We start from the raw sequence: 12,165 nt of genomic DNA, 5'->3' as shown, positions 1-12,165 counted from the left end.
AAGACGGGATTGGGAGGGAGACAAACCATAAGTGACTCTTAATCTCACAAAACAAACTGAGGGTTGATGGGGGGAGGGGGGTTGGGGTTATGGATATTGGGGAGGGTATGTGCTATGGTGAGTGCTGTGAAGTGTGTAAACCTGGCTATTCGCAGACCTGTACCCCTGGGGATAAAAATATATGTTTATTAAAAATAAAAAAATAAATAAAACTACCCTACAACCTAGCAATTTTACTACTAGGTATTTACACAAGGAATACAAAAATACTGATTTGAAGGGGCACATGCACCCCAATGTTTATAGCAGCATTGTCAACAGTAGCCACATTATATAAAGAGCCCGATGTGCATCAACTGATGAATGTATAAAGATGTGTTTTGTCTCTGTGTGTATGCATATATATAAAATGGAATATTACTCAGCCATCAAAAACAATGAACTCTTACTATTTGGAAGGATATGTATGGAGCTGGAATGTATTAAGCTAAGTGAAATAAGACAATCAGAGAAAGACAAGTATCATATGATTTCACTCATATGTGGAATTTAAGAAACAAAACAAGAATGTAGGGGAAAAAAGAGAGGGAAACAAATCATAAGAGACTGTTTCAGGGTTGATGGAGGGGAGGTGGGGTTGGTCTAAATGGATGATGGGTTTTAAGGAGGGCACTTCTTATGGTAAGCAATGGGTGTTGTATGTTAGTGATGTATCACTAAATTCTATTCCTGAAACCATGTTAACTAACTAGAATTTAAATAAAAACTTAATAATAAAAATGTCATCTTGAAATCATGTGTGAAAGAAAAATTACACCAGAAATTAAAGAAGATTTTATTCAAGTCTTGGAATAGAGGAGGGAGATTGAATTCAACTCCCATGAAACAAAAGACAGGAGGATTTTCAAGTGCTGAGCTGAGGTAGTGGAAAAGTACCAGAGGATGTTAAGAGGAGAGGGTAGTCAATGCGATGAGGTCATCTATGCTTGCTCTCTGTCACTTTCTAACTTAGGCTCCCTCTCTACCACAAAGACTAGAAGATAGGGGCACTATCTGTCTTGCTTGATTGCATTTTAAAGGGATGGCCAGGGGCCTAGGGTCAGGAAGAAGCCTGTCTAAGGTCTGGTCAAGCTTAGGGGAAAGTTAAGGCTCTCTTTCTCATGTGGGCCTTAAATCCAATGAGTGTCTCCTTGTGTTCTTACAAGAGAAAGACAGAAAAGACAGAGACACAGAAGGAGAAGGCCATGTGAAGACAGAAATATAAGTGTGTTGTGTGCATAATCCAAGGAATACTAAGGATTTCTGACAGCTATCAGAGGCTAAGGGAGGCATGGAATATATTTTCCCCAGAGCCTCCAGAGGAACCAACCCTGCCAATACCTTGATTTAGGTTTTTTGGATTCAAGGACTGTGAGAGAATGGATTTTTTAAAGCCTATCATTTGTGGTAATTTGTTATGGCAAACCTAAGATAACAGCTTTCTTTCTTTTTTTTTTTTTAAAGATTTTATTTATTTATTTGACAGAGAGAGATCACAAGTAGATGGAGAGGCAGGCAGAGAGAGAGAGAGGGAAGCAGGCTTCTCGCTGAGCAGAGAGCCCGATGCGGGACTCGATCCCAGGACCCTGAGATCATGACCTGAGCCGAAGGCAGCAGCTTAACCCACTGAGCCACCCAGGCGCCCGGATAACAGCTTTCTGACAGGTTTCTTTCCAGTCCCCATTTAACTCCAAACATCAAAATTGTACATCTCATTAATGACTTAATTGTTTTGTACTCTAATCCTTTTTTTAATTTGCTCTCATTTTTCCTCCTTATTAAGTACCAGAATAAGCCATGGCTTCCTCCTTTACATTCTTTTAATAATGCTGATGATAAGAATGATACAGATGAAACTTATTTAGTATTTGTTCCACCAAACAAGCTTTATGCATTTTCCTTTCTAAACCTCACCAAAACAAGGCAAGTACTATCATTTTTTATATTAAAAATGGAGACATTGAGGAACAGAGGGATTAAATAGTACTAAGTGGCAGAATGAAAATTTGCTTTGAGATCGGACTGCAGAGCCCACCTGCGTAATGATTTTACTATATTTTTCAGTTTATATCATTGAATGTTTGTTTCATGTTGCCTTCTAATAACTATGCATTTTTCTTTTTTAGTACATTCAACAGAGATAACAAAAGTCAGATGCACAAGCATATCCATTTAATCTTCCCTTTTAAAGGTTTTCTAATATTATTTATATTGTGATGCATTTCTTTCGACTTTTATTAATTCAGGAAAGAATTAAGGCAAATCGTGTGAATACTTTTAACCTATAAGTAATTTAAAAGTTCTGTCTTATTTATCTCTTTTCTTTAGGATTTGTTGTGTTTTGTGTGTGTGTGTGTGTGTGTGTTTGAGATAGAGAGAGAGAGAAAGAATGCACAGGCAGGAGGAGGAGAAGAGGGAGAAGCAGACTTCACACTGAGCAGGGAACCTGATGCAGGGCTTGATCCCACGACCCTGTGATCATGACCTGAGCTGAAGGCAGCCGCTTAACCAACTGAGCGACCCAGGCACCCCTTATGTATTTTTTTTTTTTTGTAGCATTTAGCACAATTCTTTGAATGTTAGAAGTACCCAAAATTTTATTAAATGAATATAGTTAACCCAAGTATCAGCTCCCAGTTGTCCCCCAATTTCCCAGCATTCTAGGATTGTATTTTTCTTCAGTATTTTAATATAATGGCACGGGTCCCTATTGTACATGCAGTGGAAAGCCCATTGCTCTTCTGCCCCACAGTGCTTCAGAATCTCAGGAGTTGGGAGAGGGGCCCATATATGTTCCCTACTACCTACCACTTGCATTGTTTTCCTTTTGAACTCCTGCTATTAGCTTCATTCTGTGACTTGTCTCCTGAGACTGCCATCCTCTTGTCCTAGGCACTGTTCCAGTGACAAGAAAGTGCTATCTGGTAGACTCCTGCTGATTGTCTGGAGTGTAAAGGGGATGAAATCATTTCAGACTAATTCATCCAATAATTCAGAAAACATACAAACATTCATTGAGTGTTTAGTAGCACTGTGCTGGGCACTGGGAATACCAATGATAACCAAACAAATGAAAGTTCCCACATTCATGTAGCTCATACGCAAGTAAGAAAAACAGAACTCCCACAGATGCACATATGAATATAAAATTACAACTGAGGTAAGTGTGATGAAGGAAAGGCCCATGGTAGATTGAGAACTACGGTAGTGGCCTGAACAGAGAGCAGAAGGATAAGTACGCATTAGCCAGACCTGTGGCAGAGAGAGTTGGGGGATATGGGCACTGAAGAAAGGATGACAGCACATGCAAACGAACAATAGCAGGGTGAAGCAAGGCACGCTGCAGCAACTATAAAAAAGTCCATTGCTAGGGATGCACAAACCTAGGCCAAGAAAAGAGAGGAGTGAGTCTGGAGAAAACAAGCAAAGTCACTTTACCAACGGCACAGTCTACTTCAGGCTTCTTTAACAACAAATGGGATCTTAATTCTATAGTTGAGAGTTAGTGAACAGTTCAAAGTAGGGGATTGACATGATACCATTCGTATTTTGAAAAACAACACCACCAACAAAACCTCTGGCTACTATATACAGACAAGAACTAAAAGGGTGAGGCATAATGGATGTTAGGGATTCCTAAAAGGAAATATTTGTCCAGGTGAAAGATGATGGCTTAGAGTAGGGAAATGATGGTAGAGATGAAGATAAATGGTAAGATTTGAGAAGTATAATGCAAGAGAACCTAGTGATATGTGGAAAGCATAGGATGTCAAATATATAAAGTTTGCTAAAAATGGTATAGGCAGCAAATTGCAAAAAAATAAAAAATACGTGTCCAACACTGAAGTCTTAAAAAGTAATCAGACTTTTGAATATGGGAAATTTTCATGAGCTATGTCTCTTAGCCTCTTGCCTAAGAGTTTTTCCTTTACACCTACTTACTTTCCTTTAAAACCACATTTTCTACCATCATTTTGTTGCTTTATATATGTCTAGACCACAATCATTTCTTCATAATAACTTTAACATAATATACCTATTAAGTGGACAGTTTAGCAGTAAATCTCCACTACTTTAGGGCCTAGATTTGTACTGCCAACGCTCCTATTGAACTGTTGCTAAACTGTCGGCCGTAGTTTCACCCTTAGCACTGAAAAGACCTTGGGGAAGTACTGAAATCAAACTTTTTTTTTTTTTTAAGTATATCTTGGATCAAATTCTTAGGCTTAGACTTTCACCAGAACTTCCACAGTCACAAAGTTGTGTGTGACTATGGTTACTTTCATCTCCCCATGAGTCAAATTATTTCAGGCTTCCTTTAACCCTTCATATCCTAACATCTCCTGTTATTGAACAGCTGTAGTATTTATACCTCCTAGAAGAAAATTACTTTATTATTTTCTAGTTCTCATACTATATATATGTATTCCCTACCCTTCAAAATGTCAGTTTAGGTATCCCAAAATGGCTTATAGAAACTAAAAGCTATATATAATTTTCTACAGAGAACAGAATAACTGAAGTACTTAATGTTAACAAGGTAGAATCAAAATGCTTAGTATGCAATGACCTCCAAATCCATACATTTCTTGGAGAATGAGTATCTATACCTAATATTGGATTTCTTCTTGTGCTCTTTTGAAGGGAACATCCTTTGGTATCAGAACTTCCCCTGTTTTCTTACCCGGATTTCTTCACCAGGGCTAATGAAGAGTTGGCAAGAATCATTGACCATCATGTAAGACTGAATTCCTTAAATTAGCAACAAAAGCTTTGTTCTTTAAAGGAACTTTGAATTAGAAAGTATAGTTCTGAGACTGAGACATTAACACGTGGAACTTAAAAATAAGGCCATGATTGGGCTTTGCCAAACTTAATTATATCTTACTGTGCTATCTATATACTGTACTGCCTTTATTGGGTTACAGCAAATTTGGCTTTCTGTCATTTGTGAAACACTAGCTCCATCCTGTTTCCTGAATTAGTACTGATTTCTTGGGACAAAGATCTGATATTGAACACTGATGTCTTTTAAACAGTGTAGTTTTTGTAACAGAACAAAAATCTTTTGACTCAATTTTTGATGACCATTCTTTACCCTTGAAATATAAGATGGGCTTTAATCACTTTATTCTTGATATGACTTAAACAAGCAGTGACCATAGAAGATTATTTACTTGTGACACTTTAATTCACTGGGCTATATTTAGATGATGATTTCTTAGGAAATCATTTTATAACTGCTTCTTTTTAGGAGTAGAGTTGGAATAGGAGAAAAAGTATTTTCTGTTTTTCTTATAATACAGTATGGACTAAATAGCATATAGAATGTGTTTAGATTCTTTTTTTTTTTTTTTAAAGATTTTATTTATTTATCTGACAGAGAGAAATCACAAGTAGGCAGAGAGGCAGGCAGAGAGAGAGGAGGAAGCAGGCTCCCTGCTGAGCAGAGAGCCCGACGCAGGGCTCGATCCCAGGACCCTGAGATCATGACCTGAGCCGAAGGCAGCGGCTTAACCCACTGAGCCACCCAGGCGCCCCATAGAATGTGTTTAAATTCTTAAGTATTAGCCTTCTGTTGATTTTTCACAATGTAAAGATCAAGGTCATGAAGTACACTGAAATCTCTCATATAAGGTAGTTTAGTTGTTTTTGTTTATAGATACTGTCATTATTACACCAACCACCACTTTTATGCTACAACATAAGATCAGTAGTTTTGTCAAACAGTAGTAGTATTCAGTTTTATGACAAAAATTATGTCACAGATGGCTACAAAGTTATCAAGGTAACTTTGTATTTAAAATTTAACTGGGAATAAGAAAAGTGAATGTGATTTTATTAAACTTTTTGTTCAATATTTATTCTGAGTATGTTTAAAAAAAAAACCTCACTGCCTTTGGAAGGCTGAGAGATTTGTTGTAAATTCTGTGGCTTAGTCCTGCTTATTAGTATCTATACACCCGAAATAATAGTTATAATCCAGCACTAGTATATAGTAATTTGTAAGTTAACTGATAGGTCATTAAGCATAGTCTGGTTGTCTGTGAGTATGGATGGGCTGATGTAACAAAATAAATAAGCAAGGGTATGAAGTATCTTTTGCAATTTCCAACATTTCATGCTAAGGGTCATTCTGTCCTGAACTTTTTTACCCAGCGTGAAGACAGATTACCACCTCTTTCACCACTTCCTTCATTAAAGATAGTAGAAGCGAAGTAGGGTCCTCATGATGATGATGTTTGGTTGGTTTGCAGCCCTTATTTCCACCTACTGAATCCTACAACTTTTGCCTCCACATAATGCTGTTATTGTCAATAATTAACATGTTTCATGGAGATGAATCTCTTAGAAGTCTTTGTATTTGTCTGTTGCAGAATCAGCATTTGTCTGCCCATCAATTTCATTTTTATCCCATATGTAATCACAATTTTGCCTTTCACCTTAATTTGTTTTTTCTTTTTATTTTGCTTTAGCTTGATTTTTCATTTTAGGATTCCATGCTATCATGTAAATACCAATATTGATTAAGAAGTGAAATTCCTTTGTAATATTAAAATGTAAACCCTATTGTCTCTTATTTTTAATGGTTTATTATTATTAAAAACTTTAAGAGCGAATCCGGTTTCTTTTGTTTTGTGGGGTAGGGAGTGAGACTTACATAATTTCTAATAGAGGGCTTGTATATTTTTCCAGTTATTTTTGGGTTTAAATTCCTCAGGAATATCTGTGAGAAAAACTGAGAAGATAATTGGATATGGAATCTGCATTTTGAAAAGATAAATTGATATATTTATTCTTTTTTTCATGGAAAATCATATGTCAATGACACTTTCTCTCTGTGACAGTGGCAGAAAGAGCTGAAAATTCGACAGAAAGAAGATGCAGTATGTGAGGCCCAAGAACGTAAAGACAAAGAGTTAAAGGAAAAAAATCACTTCAGAGAAATTATGAAGAGAAGAGAAGAGAAACTACACAAGCAAACCAAACCCTATGAGCTTCCTCCTAGGACTGAAGTAATTTCATTAGAAATAACATAACCCCAAAATTGAAGTCCATATGCCAGAAATTGCATGAAAGAGAGCAAGATAGCTAGATGTTAGGAAAAACTTCTTCTAATTAACTAGAAGCCATTTCTTCAGAGTCGTTATCCTGGTGCAGACTCTTTAATAGTTTTATCTTCGTCCTAAATTAGCAGCTCTTAATCACATTTGAGTGAAGTGATTTTACTAGTTAAACATTTTCAAGAGTATATCTAGAGCTCTTCCTAATTGACTTTTTTCTTTTGATCGTACAGCATCTTTAATGTTTCTCAGAGTATTGATTTTTAGTGGACCATTAGATGGAAATGGATTGTAAATTATTAATGAGTCACATTTAAGAATTATTCCTTGAAAATAGAATGAGCACCAACGGAGACTCCTGTGTTAACTATTATTACAAATAAAAGAAGTAAGGCTCCTGGTTGGATTTGTATTTCATAGTCAATGCCGCATCCAACTCTAGGTCAGAAACTTGAATTCAGTGAAGTACAGTAGATAAATAAATCTAAGCAGGCCATTCATCTCAGGATGATTTGGTCTCTGGTGGATACCAAAGGAGACCCCTGAGTGACAGTGGTTTTATGTTGCCAGATGAGTTTATGAGGGTGGATCTGGGTGGTCCTAGAAGGTAACAGGAACACTTACCAGAGGGAGTCAGCCAATTACGAGTGATTTTTAAAAGGCACTTCACTTCCTCTGAAACTCTCAATATATAAGTTGGGTTGGGGTTCCCATGATGGCTTACACCTCTTTCTGAAAATCACAGATAATAACCACATCTCTATTTCTTGATACTCAAGAGACAGTTACTTTATTAGGGATGTTAAACTCAAATGACTACCAGGTTAGGAAGGTAACAGAACTCAGCAAAATGAGCTATGGCATACCTTTCCCATCTAAAAAAAGTTCCCAGCACTTGGTATATTCATCAAGGTATGTCCAGTATTATAGCATCATACAATCTTCCAAGAAGGAGCTCTTAAATAGGATTGTTTTTTTTTTTTTAAATAAAAGCTGTTAAATTTTAAAGTATTGGCAATTAATTTTTTTTAAAAAATCACATAATTTGGGGTTGAATTTGTGACCCATATTATGTAAATATACAGTATCATTCTTTAAGATAACAATAATATGTAATAGAAAAATGAGAGGTTCGAGGAAGGGTCTTTTTATGATGATTCTCTATAAGGCTGTTTCAAATCTATGTGGCTCTTCCCAAATATTCTGTGTTATCCTTGTTTCCTTTTACAGAGATTTAGTTCTCAGAAATAATATCTTCCAGTGTACCTTTCCAGATACCTTCATTAATCTATGCTTTCTTCGTATATGAAAAGAAATCTCTCCTACGGAAGGCCAGCTGGTCCCCTTTCCCTGAGTTTCATCACTTTGAAAATCTTGCTTTGTCAGCTATTTACTCTCCCCCTTGAAGGAGCTCCTTATTACTCACTCCTACCCACAGATGTCTCCATTTTCTACCATCCTTCCGTTCAAAGCCCTTTCTCCTTAAGTCCCGCAGCGATAGCAGCCTCACCAGACTGCCCTTTTAAAGTCATAACCTTTCTGACAGGTTGTGAAAGAGGGAACCACTGGGCTGTGAGTTGCGGGGAAGGGTCTCTGGACATCTCAAGACTTACAAGAATGTCAGCAAATTCTGCTGTTTCAGAACCACTTTCATACAAGCCTGGTGCTTCCAGTTTCTGTAATATTCTGGTGTTCTGGGGCAGACTTAGGTTTATTTATTCATTTTCTGTTCTGCTTAGTCTGTTCCCACTTGTTCACCTGCTTTCCAACTTCCACATTTTCCTTAGTATTTCCAATGTACTATCCTATTTTCTTCTTATGGATACATGCCTTTAAAAAAGTAATTCTTTTTCTATCATAGTAGTAGAGATTTCTAAGGGAGCAAAGAAAAAACAATGTATGTATACACACGTACATAAGGAGAAAGAGATGATTAGTCAGAATGTTTATACCTTTATTCTTAAATTATTTTATAAAATTCTTTATTCTTAATCTTTAAAATTCTTACAGTCTGACAACACACATCTCTCTTGGTCTTCCTCCTATACCTGGACTATTAGAAAAGGCTGGGGCTTATGGATTTGGGTTCACATTCTAACTATGCTCCCTGGTACCCACGAAACATTGGGTATGTCACTGAAACTACTGCAGCTTCATTTTACTCACTTATAAAATGGGTACCATTTGTGTAAAGAGTGGCACCAGTCAGAAGCTAATCAGGAAAACAGGAATGTGTCAGTCATTTTAAGAGAGAATTTAATGTAAGGAATTACTTTAAAGGTGTTAGAGAATTGAGAAAATGAAAAGGAAACATAGAAACAATACCAAGTGCAAGAAATTGGTATCACCTCCATGGCCAGGACATCAGAAAGAAAGAGGGATGGATTATTAGAATCTAGAAGCAGTGGAGACAAGTTGCATAAGGTGGGATCCAGCCCTCTGTCAGGAAGGCGCTGCCCTACTGCTGCTGGGACCTCTGACAGGGCACAATAAGGCAGTTTGGGGACACAGCGGAAAAAAGGAAACAAGAACAAATTGTCTATGGCTCAAATCATGCTGCCAGGAAGAGCAAGAAAAAATGGGAAGAATCAGGGTCATCCTTTGCCATTCTGGAGCTTTTCCTCCAATGCTCCTGTCCCCTGAATCACAAAGCAGATGGAAGGGTAGGTTTGGGGCTGAAAAACACTTGTTAAATAACTGGAAAAAATATGTAGTGCAATGCCTAGAACATATTACTACATGCAATACAAATTAACCCAACCCCTTTTATCTTCTGCATTTTTGGCTTTCTTTTCTGCAAGCTTTCCCCAGACCCTTCCACTCCCTAAAAAAGGAGCTTGAAAGAAAGCATCACCTTTTAAGTTAATGTAAAGCAAGTTTATTATAATTTATCTTTATAACTAACCCTTTATTCTTTCAGTAAGTACTTCATCTAACACAAGCTTAACTGGAACTCTTCTGTAATTTACCTTTCATATTGATTTTGTCTCACAATTCACAAAGTGTTCTCTGAGTCCCAGGCTGGACTGGGCACCAGGTGGTTCTCTCAGTGACTCTTGTGTGTTTAGGTTATGGTTTCTGAGCCCTGGTTGCTTGTTTTCCCAGTCTCCCAACTTCAAGTTGGTAAGAGGAAGAAGGAGAATGAGAAATATATTCCATGTCTTATTAACTCTCTGCAGCTCTTACTCATCTTTAAGTGCCTCTACTGCTTGGAAGCATTAACTTCTCTAGATCTAAATCCCTTTCTACCCCAAACTCATTTCCATGACTCGTTCCTATGCTACTTTCACTCTATGTTTACATTTATTTTGAAAGAGTAAACCCAGGTCTTCCTACATTCATTTACTATGAATTCTCTATAGATTTCTGTTAGCAACTACCAAAGCAGCAGCTTTTTCACATCAACTACCTAATAAACATTTTACCTTACTGAGAATGAAATATTTATAGAAATTTTAGCCAGTTTTACTAGGGCATTAGAAATTAAAAGATATATATTAAGGGACAAAAGAGAGAAAAGATAAATAGTAAATAAATTCTGAGTAGCATAAGATGAAAATAAGCATTTCCCCTAGTGCAATTTAATAAAGATAAATCAAAAGACTTGGAAAGGTTTGTGGGGAATGCCAAAGAGAAATTTAGGGAAGAAAATACCCCAAATAAATATCTCTACTGTGACATTACTGAGTGGGTGTTTGGGGACATGAAGTAGTAGTAGACAAAATAACTCACTGTAACAATGTTAGAAACTCTACATAATGTGTACCAACTATAATTCAAATAATTGATTCTTCTGCTCTTACCAGTAAAAATACTCTCTTGGACATATGACTGTAACTGTCGACTAGTTGATTATGAGTGACCGTTCTCACTTTTTAAAGATATTTTATATCAATAAATCCAAAGACAGGTACAGTATATAACTAGTAAACACAATTCCTTCTTTTCATATACCACCATCCCACCACTGTCCATACCACATGGTCCTATAGCAAGGTTTACAGTAGTGGCACTTTTGACATTTTAAGTTGGATAATTATTTTAATGGAAATTGGGCCTTTGTGCATTTTCAGCTATTTAGCGGTATCTTTGGTATCTACCTGCAAGATGTAAGTCATACCCCTTGCCTTCCCTCCTCCCCAACCCCACCAGTTCAGACTACCAAAAGTACCTCTGGGAATAAAATTGCTCCTGGCTGGGAATGACTGGCCTATAGTTTCACTAACCTTGACTTCCAAATTCCAAATTTAACTTATTGGTGACTGTTTTTCAGGTTTCTTTCAAATTTTGTCCAGCTGTTTACACATGAAGCTCTTACTTTTGGTCAGCGGGTGACTCCCACTTAAAATTACCATAGGTCTCATGAAGCCACTTCATTCCTCCTCATGTCTCCATTTGCTGAAGTGGAAATACGAACAAGAGAGCCCCTATTTGTTGTATATGTCATTAACTGGTGATATTTATCACCTTTCCTGTGGGCTAAAGACAAGTGAAGGCAGGAAGCCATGAAAACCTGCTCTGCCAATGCCTGTATAGAAAAGACATGCCTATAATAAATTCCTCCCACACTGTACTTCACAGCCCTAGGCTGCCACTTAAGACCTCAAGTATTTGTAAGTCTCCTTGTACTAATTCTAGGTATTTTTCTCTGACGTATAGGATGTGTTTGGAAATTTAGAGCAAAACTCATTTTAAATTATCATCTTCTATAACATGAATTCACATATTTATATAGTTTTGCAAATTTGTTGATTTGGTGACTTTGGAGCTACTTGCATTTTTCATAGTGACATAGATTTCAAGGGTAATTTGGCTCTAATGTTATTCAAGCTCACTTTTTCCTCAGATCATTCTAGCTAAGGGACCTATTTACATAATACCTAGTGCCTTGTTATTTTTTTATTCCTGCTTCATTGGAAAGCCAAGAGTAAACAAAAACAAATGCATTTCTAAAGCACTTTTTAGTTGGAAGATCTTTGTGGTATCTCACTTTCTAGTGAAATTTCCCAAGCCTATTCTATACTGGAAAAGGCAGGGTTTTTTTTTTTTTTTTCTTATGAAT

The 12,165-nt window shown here is 36.8% G+C and overlaps 1 protein-coding gene and 1 long non-coding RNA gene across 7 annotated transcripts in view; one reads left to right on the top strand and one right to left on the bottom strand.

Moving 5' to 3' along the window:
• TMEM232 (transmembrane protein 232) overlaps positions 1 to 8,047 on the top strand; it is a 280,919-nt gene extending 272,872 nt beyond the window's left edge. For all 3 annotated transcript variants that reach the window (XM_047730557.1, XM_047730556.1, XM_047730558.1), the window contains 2 exons: positions 4,684 to 4,777; positions 6,888 to 8,047. In XM_047730557.1, coding sequence (XP_047586513.1) covers positions 4,684 to 4,777; positions 6,888 to 7,079 — 286 coding nt within the window. In that variant the 3' untranslated portion in view covers positions 7,080 to 8,047. The remainder of the gene's footprint in view (positions 1 to 4,683; positions 4,778 to 6,887) is intronic.
• The window catches only part of LOC125100392 (uncharacterized), a 323,416-nt gene that overhangs the window by 118,234 nt on the left and 193,017 nt on the right, over positions 1 to 12,165 (bottom strand). Inside the window, exon 6 of one of the 4 annotated variants that reach the window (XR_007127532.1) lies at positions 2,780 to 2,982. The exons of the other annotated variants lie outside the window; for them this stretch is intronic. This is a non-coding gene — a long non-coding RNA (uncharacterized LOC125100392). Of the gene's footprint in view, positions 1 to 2,779; positions 2,983 to 12,165 lie in introns of those variants that run through there. 4 annotated transcript variants of the gene reach the window in all.

Source organism: Lutra lutra, chromosome 5 (assembly GCF_902655055.1).
Source record: "Lutra lutra chromosome 5, mLutLut1.2, whole genome shotgun sequence".
Taxonomy (NCBI): Eukaryota; Metazoa; Chordata; class Mammalia; order Carnivora; family Mustelidae; genus Lutra; species Lutra lutra.
Note: the sequence above shows the minus strand (reverse complement) of the source record. Positions and strands in the feature narration are given on the sequence as shown.